The sequence below is a fragment of the Dendropsophus ebraccatus genome, chromosome 9 (assembly GCF_027789765.1).
Source record: "Dendropsophus ebraccatus isolate aDenEbr1 chromosome 9, aDenEbr1.pat, whole genome shotgun sequence".
Classification (NCBI taxonomy): domain Eukaryota; kingdom Metazoa; phylum Chordata; class Amphibia; order Anura; family Hylidae; genus Dendropsophus; species Dendropsophus ebraccatus.
In genome coordinates, this window is record NC_091462.1 from 37,305,104 (window position 1) to 37,321,461 (window position 16,358).

At 41.1% G+C, this 16,358-nt stretch overlaps 1 protein-coding gene across 1 annotated transcript in view; it reads left to right on the plus strand.

Moving 5' to 3' along the window:
- Positions 1-16,358, plus strand: part of AGPS (alkylglycerone phosphate synthase) — a 160,995-nt gene that overhangs the window by 60,634 nt on the left and 84,003 nt on the right. The window contains exons 8-10 of the mRNA XM_069983004.1: positions 1,276-1,356; positions 6,435-6,560; positions 14,932-15,040. Coding sequence (XP_069839105.1) covers positions 1,276-1,356; positions 6,435-6,560; positions 14,932-15,040 — 316 coding nt within the window. The remainder of the gene's footprint in view (positions 1-1,275; positions 1,357-6,434; positions 6,561-14,931; positions 15,041-16,358) is intronic.

The window sequence follows — 16,358 nt, forward strand, 5'->3', positions numbered from 1 at the left end:
CTGTATACCCTATCGCCAATAGTTAATAGAAATGGCAGCTGTGGGCTATGCTTATGACTCGAACTCCAGACCAGTACAAGATAAGTAGTGCATTGTACCCTGGTCCTTATTCCCCATTTAGTGCCCCTGACCTGTCTTGTACAATCTGATATCTGAATTACTTCATCACTTGAGCCAGTGTTCAGTCTTGGACACGATTTCCAGTATTCAATCTACCCCTTTGCTTATGTGACGTTTTCCACGTGGAATAGGCCAGGTCAACACAAGTTCGTATCTGTTCTCCATGCGAAAAGCATCACAGTCCTGAACAAGCTCAATAAACAGCATAAAACTGCACAAAAGAATCATTCAGCATATAATAGAATTTTAAAGGTAATTTTAAGTATTTTGGCCGCCACATCAAGGCGCTGGCATTCTTGGCTCTGCACATGTGATTCATCTATTTCATAAGACCTCTCCGAGCATAAACAGATATTACTTGACCATAGAGCGTTATTCACTTTTAAGCTTTTCAAGGTGCGCGGGTGAGGGGGGGATTCTTTGATTGGAAATTTTAATCATCATCGGACAGAATTCTCCAGACATTAGTGATAATTATGTGTCCGCCATTATTTCCATCCTTTAAGGTAAAAGCTGTAAATTATATTTCATATTCAATTAGCTCCTCATGCAGCTAGTTATTCCCTGGGATCTCCTCCAGCCTTGGCTCTTTTGTACTGCAAAGTAGCTCATTGTGTCAGGGGACATTAACTATTTCATTGCATCCTTTGAATTAAAGTATATCCAACCTATATAATATATATATATATTAGTTTGTGTGTGTGTATATATATATATATATATATATATATATATATATATATATAAAATACTTTTTTTTTAAATCTTGTAAAATCTGTTTATTCTGTGCCAAGGAGTCCAGTGGGCGGTCCTATTCGCCTCTCTGTACAAAATTCCAAGTTCCGTACAGAGATGTCAGTTAGGATTAGAACCGCCCACTGGATTTATATAGTCCATAATAAGAATAGATTTAAATAAGTAAAATACACTTTATATCATTTAGGTCATCTGCTCCTGCTCTATAACATGGTGCTGGCAGATCAGATGGTTTGTTCAGCATGTCAGGACTGTCTGTGTACTGCCTAAGGCTGGGTTCACATTGTGTCGTTTTAATTTCACTGATTTCGTTATAGTACGTTTTAAAGGGGTTGTTTGGTATTAGCAAAACACAACTGATTTTTTTTTTTTTTTTTTTTTTTTTACATTGTTCTTCAGAGTCGAATTCTCTGGATAGATGAGAAGAACCTGACGGCACGTGTGGAAGCTGGGATCACTGGTCAGGATCTAGAAAAACAGGTAAATGGACATCTGTGCTTGGCATTTGTGCCTCCATTACAGAAGTTCTTAGAAATACTGTCGGTGTACTGGCATTGGGCCCTTTGGGGCAGTTTCTTGCAAACATTGGAGCATAATTCTGTCTATATTAGGGCTGCAAGTTCTGGCATGTGAGTCTGACGACCTGAATACAATGTTAGTGAATGTTTAGCTTTTACACACAGAATAACTGACAGATTTTTGAAGCCAAAGCCAGGATTGGATTTGGTAAGAGGCGAAATCTCAGTCTTTCTTTTATGACCTGTTCCCTGTTTATAGTCTGTTCCTGGCTTTGGCTTAAAAAAACTGTTCGATATCTGTGTGTGTAAAAGGACATTAAAAGGCAAACTAGTTCCAGACAACCCTATTATTTTTTTCTGGCCCAAAAGCCTCATGCTACCAATTTTTGGCATAAAGTAAACCTGTCACATTGGAAATGTCATCCTGTCTACAGGCATCATGTTTTAGAGCAGGAAAGGTTCCAGGATAATTCGATATTTTTTCATGTAAATCTGCTTGTTCTGGGAATAACAAGCAGATTTATGGACTGCGGACTTTGCGGATTGGCACCACTTTCAGTGTAGCAGGGGTGAAAGCCCAGTAAATCTGTAACACCTGGGGATTCACCAGAGATTAGCTACGATCTCTGCAGTGACCTGATAAAGACTTTTTACCTTGTTAAAGGGAATCTGTCATCAGACAATGGCCTGTTTTGTTTAAGTTTTAGAACTTTTCAAAAAGTTTTTATTAACCTTTTTATAATTATCTATTTGCTATGTTTTAAATTAATCCTAAATCTTGCAGTTTTCTTTCTGACCACTAAGCCTAAAACTAAGATGAGACTACCCCTTCTGTCTATGATACGGAGTTGGCTGTTGGATAGTTGAGTCAGTGTAAGGTGACATCTGTAGATAGATAAGACAGTAGCAGCTCAGCCTCCACCTCCTCTATAGAATGATTTTTGCACAGGTCACAGAGCATGCTTACTTACCTGCACCTTACAAAGAATAGGGTCTGGAGATGTTTGTCTATAGGGCTTGCTGTAAAACATGTCACTAAATGCTGTTAAAACTTTATGGCATTATGGTAGCCCCCATGGTAATGTCCAAAAAATTACAATCAAAATAGAAGCAGATTCGTAAAAAAATGACAATTCAAATAAAAAAAATTGATAATCTGAAAATAGAAAAACTTTAGGAAAAATAACATGTTTCAGTATCTGTCGCTAATCAGTACATATATGTAGATGATAATATAATTTAGAGGGGGTTTTCTCTAAACTCATCTCTCCCATCCTGTGCTAATCATCCTTTCAGGCACTGATCAGCACCCTGGTCTTTTTGGTTCTCTTCACTGATTGGTGATGCCAGGAGTAAAGCCCGTGACCTCTAACACTGTTGATTGACTATCTGAATGGGCGAGGCGAGTAGCTGATGGCCTGTTGTTAGTTAGTTTAGGGCTAGGGATGAGCGAACCTCGAGCATGCTCGAGTCCATCCAAACCCGAGCATTCAGCATAGCGGGGGCTTCTGAAGTTGGATAAAGCTCTTAAGCTGTCTGGAAAACATTAATACATGGATATGTTTTCCACATAGCCTTAGGGCTTTATCCAAGTTCAGCAGCCCCCGCTCTGCCAAATGCTCGGGTTCAGATAGACTCGAGCATGTAGACTTTTTAATGTGGATAACTCCTTTAAAGTGACACTGTCTCTCCTTTTTGCATTAGGACTTCTCTACACAGGTGTAAAGGGTAAATTTAGCAGCTTTAATACCTAATTTTATATCATATGCCATGGTGCTTGTTCCAGTAAAAAGTGATCTTTTATCATCTGTGGATTGTGCTACCTGGGCGTAGCACCACCTAGCCCCACCCACAACACCACATTGGCCCCTTGTGACATCACTGGCACATAGGCCATGCCCCTTCACGGACATTGGTATGGGCTGAACTAGAGGGGGTGGGGCACTAGACCTTTAGGCTGGCCTGTTCAATGGCCGTTGAGGGGAGGAGCCTATGCACTGATGACCTCACGAGGGGCGGGTCCGACAGGGTTGTTTTGGGTGGGGCTAAGTGATGCTTAAGTCATCAAGCCCCGCCCAGATAGCACAACCCAGGGAGAATAAAAGATCACTTTTTACTGGAACAAGCACCATGGCGTATGATATAAAATAAGGTATCAAAACTGCAACATTTTCCCTTAACATCTATGAAGAGAAGTCATATTGCAAAAAGGGGGTGACAGTGTCACTTTAAGGAACTGAACTATTCTCATCTTCTAAGTCTATTACAGTAAACAGGAGAGTTTCTGTTATTTACGTTCTTATTTACACCTAAACACTTGGAAAACCTGCTCTAATCATATCCCAGTAATGTAGCAAGGGACTGGCACTGACAAAGAAGACACAGAGTTGCAGAACTTGTCATTAAGTAACACCGGAGAGCGCCCCTAACCCCTCCCAGCCTACTGTCAGTGACCATTGCCGGCCCTGTAGCCTCGTTATTAGCTCTTTTTGTAGAGTCGCTGCTGCCTGCACTTGGTAAGCCGTAAGTACATTTTAAGCAGGGCTTTCCCTAAGCCACATGTTTATTATTCTCGGAACAAATCATAACTTTCAGCAGTTTTACTAGGGATCTATTCGGGCGATTTATGTTTTCTGTTGCAATATGTTTTGGATTTGGTTTGCTGAAATCGCCCATTTCCTCCAATTCACAAACACACTGAAGGAAACCATTAGCCCTAGCGTCTGTGCGCAGCCCTGCCATTACCACACCAGTCTCTTTACTTATCAAAGACCTATGTAAACGCATACAACCTCGCTTGACACACTTTACTTCTTTTATTGACTTATTACCAGTGCGGAAATTCTCGGTTAACCAAAATTGATTACCTCTGATTGATAGCAGGGTATACAGTATACGCCGGCTTCACAGATGGCTGACTCCGTACCATTTGATGCAAGACTGCTGAGCTTTGAGAACGATATCACTGGGACTGCTCGGTTTTGTAGCAGTTTAAGGGCATCTATTCCAACTCAGGTGCCGTACAGATGGCAAAGCCAAGCTAATATGGAAAAATGAGGAACAAGTGACAATTTAATGTACAGGAATGCATGATCTGCATCTCTAATAGATGGTGCTGCTGCATACAGGAAGCTCAACCAGATGGCTGTACATTAAAACACATCAGTCCTTGAGAGAATTAAGCGCAGGCAATTTGCTCACATTTTGTAAAGGCTGCAGCATATCACATTAGAGGGAAGGGAACCAGAGATTAACCACTTTATTTATTGGATGGATTTAGACAGAACAGTTTGTGTTTTTTATTTTTTTTATATATTTTTTTGACCTTTTTTTGTGCACACACCATAGTTTACGGTTAAGTTTTCCAAGAATATGTTCTGCAAAATCTTATTCCATTAAGGAATCATTGACATACGGAACATTCATTCAGATCAAAGTCATAGTTGTGATTAGGTGGAATGATAATGAAATACTTTTCCATTTTTTTTTATTTTTTAACATCATCACCAATACATAGAAGTCCTTGAGTCACCTCACACAGTACTTCTCTAGTATTGCTGCCTGACTAGTCATGGTTCTGTAACAGTTCTCAGATAACCCATAACCCATGTTCGGGTGGAGAGGTAACAAAACTACATTTTTATTATTATACCTCTTTCAAACAAGCGCTTCACAGACATCGTTAGATGTCTGTGCAGTCCCACCCTCATGATTATAGCAGGTTGGCACTCACAGCGAGACTTGTCCGTCTAATAGGGCTAACAATTCCTGCTCTGTAAAGGTTACTCACCAGTTGTGTCCTCCGTATCATCATAGACAGGAGTACAGGGTTACTGATGGGTCTGATCAGTTCATAGGGCAGGAGAATATAGTTACAGGAGCACTCAAAGTTAATTGTATGATGACTATAATGTGTTAAATTAGTTTGAAAATAGGTTTTAAACCATAATTGAAGGAGGTTTTTTTTTCTGCTTCCACGATTCTGATAAGAATATACATATAAAGGGTATTTGAGAAACATGTCAGAAATAAACTCCTTTTTTATAACATTTCTTTAGAGTATATATGAGTACAGGTGATTTTAATAGGTGCTGTCACTTTAAAAACACTTTTGATACATCATAGATTGGCTGGGGTATTGGTGATCAGACCCTGACCAATGCTTGAATGAGCAGGAAGAAGTGTGCGATAAAAGCACCCTCTCCCATCTCTGTGCCACATGGCTGTGATGGATACCCAATGTAAGTCTATGGCACAGTCCTGTCAGCAGGAAAAGATGGGGAAAAGAATGCTCTCTAGTTTCTCTTGTCTGGTGTGTTTGAAGTGGGTTTTGAGAAAATATTATTTTACTGAAAGAGTAGTAGATACCTGGAACAAACTTCCAGCAGAGGTGTTTGGTAAATCTACAATTACAGAATTTAAATGCGCCTGGGATTAAACATACATCTATCCTAAGATAATAAGAAAGAAAATACTAAAAGGGCAGACTAGATGGACCCAGTGGTCTTTTTCTGCCGACAATCTTCTATGTTTCTATGTCTCCATTGGAAGTGCTAATGTCCGTATACTGGCTTCAGTGGTCGCCAGGAAGTGCAGTGTCCTACTGTATGTCTACAGGGATATCATTACAGCACTTACAGTGGAGTCGATGGTCAGAAGAAAGCTGAACGGCCAATATAGTTCTTTTTGTTTAATTTAATATTTTATTTTTTTCAACTCATGTGGCATTGCTTAAAGGGCTTGTCTAGGATTGGGGGTGGGGGGAATATATATAATATATATTTTATTTATTTATAGAAATCTTTTTAAATAGATTTTCACATTACAATACACATGTGAGCGTCATTTGGATCTGTAGATAGCCATGTAATTGACTGTCCTTATTTTTCTGTTATGTATAGTGTTGTGGAGTCCATGATGATGTATCCTGCTGTGCACCTCACTTATAGTTTATGTTCGCTGTATAGGAGATGACAGATGCCGCTCATGTCAGCTTCCTGTATGACAGTCTTTCATTACTTTCCATCTGATGTCTTCCAGCTCGCGGAGAGTGGTTACTGCACAGGTCACGAGCCAGACTCCATGGAGTTCAGCACGTTGGGAGGCTGGGTAGCTACACGGGCATCGGGCATGAAGAAGAACATCTATGGAAACATTGAAGATCTGGTAATGCAGTTCCTCTGTTTTCCTTTCTCACGCACCAACTGCTCCTTTAAATGTGGTAAAATCATCTGGAGGATATAGTCCACAGAATTTCCTTCCTTTGTGATCTTTTCCCATGTCTAATGATGTACTAAATGCTATTTCCATGCAGCCCTCTGGATTATGAGACCCGATAATAAAATCCATGCAGGCATTCAGGACACGTGTGTTTCACTCCATGCCATTGTACCATACACATGCATATTATTACGCTTCTCATTTTGTTTCTAGTTTATGGTTTTTTTTAGATTGGTAAAATATTCACGCTACATGTTAGCATCATGCTTCGGTAATGGATCCCTTCTTATTTTATGTAGTAACATGAAAGCTGCCCCCCGCTAGGTCGGGATTAAGGCCATTGTCTGACTGCCTCCAGCTTCACTAAATACCTGCTTATTTGGATAATGGCCCAATTGTGCAGCTGCAGAATGTTCATTTGTGATCTGTGATTTCATACTTGTCCAACGGTATGGGCTCCCATATAGATGTTTTGCAGTTAACCTCAGTCATGTTGCTAAAATGTCTGTTCAGCTGTTCTTTTGGTTGTATCTGTTTTGGAGAAATTTTAAGGGGTACTCCAGAGTTTATTCTTTTAATCAGCTGGTGTCAGAAAGTTATTCAGTAGAGGTGAGCGAACCTGGAGCATGCTCGAGTCGATCCGAACCCGAACTTTCGGCATTTGATTAGCGGTGGCTGCTGAAGTTGGATAAAGCCCTAAGGCTATGTGGAAAACATGGATATAGTCATTGGCTGTATCCATGTTTTCCAGACAACCTTAGTGCTTTATCCAACTTCAGCAGCCCCAGCTAATCAAATGCCGATCGTTCGGGTTCGGATGGACTCGAGCCCGAACCCGGTTCGCTCATCTCTATTATTCAGATTTGGGGAGTTACTTCTATTTAAACATCTCAAGCCTTCAAATACTTATCAGCTGCTGTATGTCCTGCAGGAAGTGATGTATTTGTTACAATCTGACACAGTGCTATCTGCTGCCACCTCTGTCCATGTCAGGAACTGTCCAGAACAGCAGCAAATCCTCATAGAAAACCTCTCCTGCTCTGGACAGTTCCTGACATGGACAGAGTTGCCAGCAAGGAGCATTGTGTCAGAATGGAAAAAAAGCCACTTCCTGCAGGACATACAGCAGCTGATAAGTGTAATATATCTCCACACACAATAATATTTTACCATATTACCATTGTGTAATGTCACACATTCTTTAGCTGGCTGTGAAGACCTTCATATCTTTAGTAGTACTTTCAAAGGTATGTATGCTTAAGGGGCCAGTCACACGTCCACAACATATGGTCCTTACATGGACTGTATACTGCTGACTGGACCTCCCAGCATCACGATGTGTCAGTACATTAGCGAAAATATTTAAACAGTTTCGGAGCTCCCGAGCATGGACTGTATATTGCGGACGTGTTGTTGGCCCCTAGGTTTCTTTCATTAAAGGCTGAACGATTGCTCGTTCTTGATTATTACTCCGTGTAACGTAGGGCTAGGCGGTATACCATAAAAATACAGATACCGTCCCTGGCGTCAGTTAACCAACCTCAACTCTGCCAGGACGGTATCTGCGGTATTCCCCCCTCACCCGGCGGGCGCTTGCTCCTCTCCCCTCAGTTAATCTCCCTCGCGCTCCGGCTTCTTTGCTGCCTGGCCTGGGTAATACTATTCTGCCAATAGTTCTACCTGCTGCACCCACACGGAGCGTGGGGCGCTGAGGATTCTAGTAAAAGGAGAGAGAGGGGTGCCAAGTGGAGAGGTGGGGACCGGAAAGCTGATGCTCCGATTCACCCTCCAATCCCAGCCATGGCGCACATATAATGATGCAGGGCTAGGGACAGAAGATCCTGCTGCTGGGGGCTGAAGAGGAGATCTGCAGGCTACGCATCGGCTACTGCTGCCGGGTCGGCTCACTCACTTCTCCTAGCTTCTCTGGAAGCCCCCATCTCCGGCACATACAGTGGCTGCAGGGGGTCAGTTATAGGTCGGCACCTCCATGCTCCACCGGGCACCGCTCTCTGTCCCGCACAGGAATCCTCGGTGCCCCGTTATCTTTTAACAGGAAGCAGCCATGTGTGACGCTCAGCCCGGGACACAGATATATGTGCTACAACAACACTGAGTGACAGGGGCCGAGGATTCCTGTGCGGGAGAGAGAGCGGTGCCCAGGGGAGCAAGGAGGTGCCGACCCATACCTGACCCCTGCAGTCACTGAATGTGTGGGCGAGGGAGGGGGGGGGTCAGGGCAGCATGTGGCGGAGTGACTGGGTGTAGATATTAGTTAGATAGATAGATAGATAGGTAGGAGATAGATAGATAGATAGATAGATAGATAGGTAGGAGATTGAAAGGTAGATAGATAGGACTCTATCTTTCTATCTCCTATCTATCTATCTATCTATCTATCTATCTATCTATCTATCTATCTATCTATCTCCTATCTATCTATTGTGTGTGTGTGTGTATGTCTCAAACAATATAAGCAGCACACTAAATGAACTGTGGATGCCAGCAGACGAATCCCAGACCTTGGATCAAGTCAGCTAGTAAAAAATACTGTGCAGCACTCTGATGGTAATACAAACGTAGATTTATTCCATATAACAATGTGCAACAAACTTCACAAGTAATATACAACGTTTTGGCGTCTCCTATCCCATTTTCAATTGTGTATTACTTGTGAAGTTTGCTGCACATTGTTATATGGAATAAATCTACGTTTGTATTACCATGAGGTTTTCAAAAGGGGTGTGGCTTTTAAAAGGGCTGTGTCATAATTATCGTTCAATTTATCGTTACCGTGGCTACATGTACGATAAACCGCGATATTGATTTAGGCCATTATCGCCCAGCCCTAGTGTAACGTTGTGTTCACACATTCACAATTTTCTTGCAAGTTTGTTGGTTTACATAACTAGAGCCTATGTGATTATGTGGGCTCTGCAGTTTTGTCTAAATTGTCTAGGCTTTGCCATGTGATTAGCGTTACCAGGCCTCATCAGATTGTTTTTGACAAGAAAACACCTGTAATAAAGCCTGGTAATGCTTTATGATCACATGACAAAGCCGTGATGGTCAATTTAGACAAAATTGGCAGAGCTCTCATAATCACTTAGGCTCTATTTACGTAAATCAAAGAATGCAAGAAACCTGTGAATATGTGAAAACAGCCTTAGGGCACTCTTACATACTGCTGTTTTGCTCACATTTTGTGATGCAGCTTTAAAGCAATACCCACATTAGGCTGGGTTCACACTATGTTTTGCAATCTGTTTTTATCCATCAGTTGTTTGCAAAAAACGGATGAAAAAAGCGGATGCCTTTTGCGTGCATCCGTTTTGATCCATTTTTCTATTGACTTCCATTATAAAAAAAAAAAAGGATCAAAATGGATGCACATAAAAGCAACGTTTTTTTTTCATCCATTTTTTTGCAAAAAGATAAAAAAAAATGTAGTCTGAACCCAGCCTTATAGAATTATTTAAAGAACAGATGCCTTTCTGCTACTTCTACTCTGTGCTGTAAAGCGCAATTGAAGACTGCATGTGTTTTTAAGGCAGTACTGCACAGTGTAAGAGCGCCCTGAAAGACCCAGTGATCTGATGTCCAATGAGCAAACACAATGATCAGCTGATCACCTAGTTTATGCAGGCATAGCGATCACCCTTTCTTGACAGCATATCTTCCTGTGTAAATGGGATGTATGGCTGACAATAATGGAAGTGAATGCACTCATGAACAATCGAGTGATTGCTGAAAAATCAGAATGACCCTCGTGTATACGAGTCCTATGATATTACAAGTAATACAGGTAGCATTCAAGATCCACTGACTCTGAAATTGTTTCAAAACAGGAATAAAAAAATTTTGGTTTTAGGTATAATGCTTATTATAATTTTTTCCTGTAAATCCTCTTATTGGTGTTGTCTATACTACCCGGCATGCTGATGTTCTTACAGAAAGACCCGGCGCTCAGTATAGTTTATTTTCTTGGTGTTTCTAGGATCTGAGGACATAAGGGCACCCGTAGAGTCAGATACATTAGACCACAACAGCACTTTACTTAGTTATGCTGCTCTCAAAGGGCTTTGTCATGTTTCCTATCATTTTTCATTTTACCTGCATCTTGGCTGTTAAGAATGGGGCGACCAAATATAGCTACATAAAATGCTTAGCTTGTATACTTTTAAAACTCTTGTGTGTTTAGCTCGATATATTGTGACACATGAGCTTGTCCGCTCTACCTGTGAAGATTGAATTAATGAAACAAAAATAATGTCTGGTCCACACGTGCGGTGCCTATAGGGCCAAAAGTCAAATCAATACCATCCTTTTTATTACCACATTAAGTATAGTAGCAGCTCCTGTTGTTGTAGGGGGGATTATTATCAGAATGGACACTGGTACAACATCGTGGCAAATTATGGTGATAGTTTAGATGTTTATAATAAGAATTAAAAGTTCTTTACAGATAAGGAAGGTGGTAGCAGTTTAACGTGGCAACAAATGAAACCCCAAGGTGTGAATTCTTTATATTAAATGTACCACTAAGGATATTAAACCGTCACTGTTTAAATTTTTTTTTTTTTTTTTTTTTTTTGGGCAGAAATCAATAGTCCAGGCGATTTTAAGAAACTTTGTAATTGGGTTTATTAGCCAAAAATGCATTTTTATCATGAAAAAGCAGTTTGAAGCTCTCCCCCCCTGTCTTCATGGTTCTCTATGGAGAGGGGAGGGGTTGAGGGAGATGAGGCACCAAAACAAGACAACAAAGAGTTAATTTACAGCTACATCACCTAGCTATCTCTTCTGAAGTCTTCTGAAATACCGGCTTTTCACACAGTTTTCCTTTGTTCTCTGCTTTTTGCTGCCTCTAATCTCCCTCCTCCCCCTCCCCCCTCCATAGGTTACACAGGGCCCGAATGATGTAAAAGAGTTGAGATTTCCTGATAATGAGCAGTGAATGAGAGAGAGGAGGAGGGGGGGACCTGGGGAAAGTCTTTTTGAATGCAGATAATGGCATATTTGCCTAATAAACCCAATTACAAAGTACCTTAAAATAGCCTGGACTATTGATTTCTGCAAAAAAAATGAAACGTCAGTGACACTTTAAGTTTAACTTTTTTTTTAAGATCTTCTAGTTGGCATCGAAATCCCAGTGGCGCAGTCCTTTTTTTCAAATCCCCGACTGGTTCCCATAATCTGCGCCGGTTTCTTCGTATCCAAATTGGACCGCTCAATGCACTGGCTATGGGCCTGGTGCCCCCAGTGTACAGTTATCTACTCCACTCATAGCAGATAGCGGTACACTGGGGGGCACTGGGCTTGCCTCCAGTGCCCAGAGCGGCTCAATTTTTTAAGTGGTGAGTTGAGAAATGGACCATCCATCCAGAGCACTCCGGAGCAGACTGTGTAGCACCATTTTTATTATTCCTCCTGGACACCACTTAAAACAACAAGCACATGGTGCTTAAGCTAGTCAGTGCTTTTGACTCTTATATGTCCTTACTCATAGCATGCTTTGCTACCATGAATGAAGTTCCATATCCCCCCTTAAAGGGGTAGTCCACCCAAAAATTTTTTCTTTCAAATCAACTGGTGCCATAAAGTGCCAGAGATTTGTAATTCACTTCTATTAAAAAATCTTAAGTCTTCCAGTACTTATCAGCTGCTGTGTGTCCAGCAGGAAGTGGTGTTTTCTTTCCTGTCTGACCCAGTGCTCTCTGTTGCCTCCTGTGTCCATGTCAGGAACTGTCCAAAGCAGGAGCAAATCCCCATAGAAAACCTCTCCTGCTCTCCAGACTGGAAATAATACAACTTCCTGTTGGGCATACAGCAGCTGATAAGTACTGGAAGGCTTGAGATTTTTTAATAGAAGTAAATTACAAATCTCTGGCACTTCATGGTAGCAGTTGATTTGAAAGAAAACATTTTTTGGTGGACTACCCCTTTAAGGTCCGTTTACCAGTTCAGGATATGCTGCTGATGGGCTCTTAAAGTGTACCTGTTACAGGTGACTATTCAGGACAATCTTCTGTGTGTGAACATAAGAAACAGCACTGTATCTGGTCATTATTAATCTTGTCTATGGCATTTGCAGCATATTTGTCTGATAAGATATAATACAAAATGTCATATCTATTTTTACTGTTAATCTACGCTACATTTGGTGAAATGACAGTGCTTATAATTATAATTGCGAATGATATCGTCTCCTATTCAAGGCAATAAGAGCAGGGTTTTTTTTTTTAAGTGGCACAATGAGTTTTTGATGCAGAAACTAGTAGGTTTCTGCATAAAAAACCCTGATGATTTTAACCATGGAAACATGCTAAGTAGTACGGTAGTTACAGTTGTTTTAAAGGGTTGTGGTTTTTTTAAGTATTTTTTTCCCCCCTGCATCTGGAATTTTCTACATAGTTCTCTGATCTCTGTGTTAGTATTAGAAGTTAAATAAAGGAAATATAACACTTAGCTCAGACAGCACAGTAATATAAGAGAGTGAATCCCTCCCCAGTATGAGCCATATTTGCAATACACTTATATAACATACCGTAACTTGCACCGATTGTGTGTTCTCTCCTTCACCAGTATATTTGTAATGGGAATCCCACTGCTGCACACAATGTAGATGCATTCATCGCTGGACTTTAACAAAGATCTATGTGGTGTTTTCCCAGTACACCAGACCTTCTCTAAAAGGCATTGTGTAGGCACTGATAAATGTATTGAGGATTTTAGTCCCTTGTATCTGGATGTTTTCATGAAAGAGGGACTCATTTAAAGAAGGTTAAAAATGAGTAATCAATGGTGGGGTCCCCGGGGGGAGGGGAGGCTTTAATTGGCAGAGATGATGGAGGGCGGTATGGAAGCAATCTTTACACTGAAATCTCTGAACTTTCTTTTTTTGTGTTCTACCGTTCTTTCATTTATCTGGGAATTTGCAGTGAATCATTTTGTAGACAAATGACTGAATAGCGGCCTGTGTGCCGGTGCCGGTTACTGTGTTTACTTACGATCTGATTGAACTATTATTGTGTGCGCTTACAGAGGCTCAATCATTGTAAGCGGCTCTCCATAAGTTTAACATCTGTAACACATGATTGAGTATAGAAAAGGACAGCTGTGTTTCAAAGAAATGCACTGCACTGACAGCTGGGTTGTACAATAGGTATCTATATGTGTCCTGTTTTGAGGGTTGTATGGAATTCTAACCTGTTCTAAGGAAAGTTATATTTATGTTCTCAAGCTTTACTAGAACAAAGGATAAACACAGCACAGTACAGTTTCCAATTTATTTTTTGATAGATCAATAGTACAAGCAAATATAAGAAACTTTGCAATATATCTTATCAGACAAAATGCTTCCTTTTCCTGTTATCAAGCATTTTCTCCTACCAAACTTCCTTCCACTTTAAAAACAAAAACAAAACAAAAAAAAAACCCTCAGTACTATCCTTGTTCAATCCTGTAGCTAGCTCAGGAATCAAATTACAAGCAATAAATATCTACATAGAAGGGAGACCACTCAGTAAGTAGGGTTCCTATTAGACAAAGTGATTTTTAATTTTCTCCGATTAATGATAGGTGATTGCAAAGAACGCAACCAGAAATCATTCACCATAATAAACACAATAGCCATTAGTTATAATCGTAATTACGATCATTCGCATACTCTATACTTCTGATCCCAGCGAATTGCACAGGTGGGAGATCTTGCTGTGACTTTTTGTTGACATTGCTTGGGTGCAGCTCATTATTCTTGAACAGGTGTGGTGAAAGGGGAGGGGTTCAGGTGGCCAAACACTAAATACACCGGCTGGCTACTATACTTTGCATATTGAATACAAGGTGTTTAATTAGAAACTGTGGGAGACTCCCTTTAAGTGATGTTACAGTGTGTTTATGTTTACTATCCACATTATCACATGAACTTTTAATTATTGTTTTTTATACTGGTTAAAATTAGAGATTTAAGCGCGTTATGCCCAAAGCTAAACCATCTGCTTTTGAATCCCACAGTCTGCCCGCTCTGTGAAGAGGCGGTCCTCGGGCTGTATCCACCCTCTTCACGGAGCAGGCAGACTGCGAAATTGAAACTTACCTTTGTATGAATCCGGCCTTACTCATCTCTAATTGCATCTGTGGAGAAAATAAAGTAAATGCATTCATACATGTTGAGCTCTTCAGAATTGTGCATACCCCCCCCTCCCACACACATATACAGCAGATGGCAGATGTATTATATTTCTCTTACACTGTTGCTATAGTCAATCTTGTTTGCATTTTTACTAGTCATGTCTCTTATTTTAATGTTTTGCAGGTTGTACACTTAAAAGTTGTAACTCCCAAAGGCATCGTAGAAAAAAGCTGCCAGGGGCCTAGAATGTCGACAGGACCAGATATCTACCATTTCATCATGGGATCTGAAGGTAGGAATGTTATATTGGAGGAAGAACAGATTAATGTACACAGCACCTGAACTTTGTAGTGGCAAAAAGAATTAAAATGGGTTCCCCAAGAACTAATCAGTGGTAAGCTTCATTCACATGCCCTATTCTGATCAGAAAGACATTCATAGAGCGTGCATTAGTTTTCTTGTTTGGGTTAAAAAAAACAAAAAAACTGGAATTTAAAGGGTCAGTTTTATCTAATGGGGTGACTGCTGGCTGCTGTATTTGGGTGGGGGAATGAAAGGTAAGAACTATGAAAGCGGCTGAGTTTGCAGTGATCCTCGGCATCTGTAACACCAAGAAAGATAAATTAAAGCCACTAAAACCACATGAGAAAAAGATCGCTTATTTCAGGGAGACCAGCAAACGATAACACTGCCGGCTGCTAGTGAAAGCGCTCAATGCAGTGAAATCCTAGGTGCATTGCCCCCTGGGAAACATGAATATGCAAAAGAGCCCGTGGAGCCTCATCGAAGAGTCTTGAAGCACAGGACTAGCCAAATACTCCTCCGGGAAAGGACCCAGCCAAGGGGTGGCTCCTGCAGGGAAACCACCAAAACCAACATATTAAGTGGCCCTATAAGTCAATGTAATGACAAGGGAAAAACCAAGGCCAGGTATCCATCCACGTACAGCTGTTTCGGGGTGTTGTCCCTCATCAGTGTGGAGCAGGATTCTGGCTAGGTGGGAGCAATACCTAGTAGAGCCTAACTAAAACCACATAAGGGTATGTTCACACCTTGTTTTCGGTCCCACGTCGGGCTGCACGTCAGGAATCGGTGAAAAAAGGATGCGGACGTGCAGCCCGACGCGCGGCCGACGGCCACATTGACTTAAATGAGCAGGACGGAGTCATTATGTGACTGTGTTCTGCTTATTTGCAGGACTTACACTGCTTTTCTGCAGGACTTAAAAGCGTGGTCAACTACGCTTTTGAGTCCTGCACAAAAGCCGTGTACGTCCTGCTTATTTAAGTCAATGTGGCCGTCGGACTGCCCGACGTGGGACGGAAAACGAGGTGTGAACATACCCTAACATGGCGAGCTCTGATGTTTCTCTGTAGGCGCCTTTTACACATCAGTATTATTTATTTTGTCCCAGTCTGTTGTCTGTAATTTTTCTTCTGTATTCTGCCATGAATCCATATTGCTTCTATATTTTTAGGATTCGCAAAAAGAAGAATGTGTGCCATAATTGTCTTAAGATCGGGTTGCCCAACCATTAAAGGGTTTTTTTTTTGGGGGCAAGACACATTGTACTCACAGACCTCTCCCCTGGATAGATAATCACTAATAGG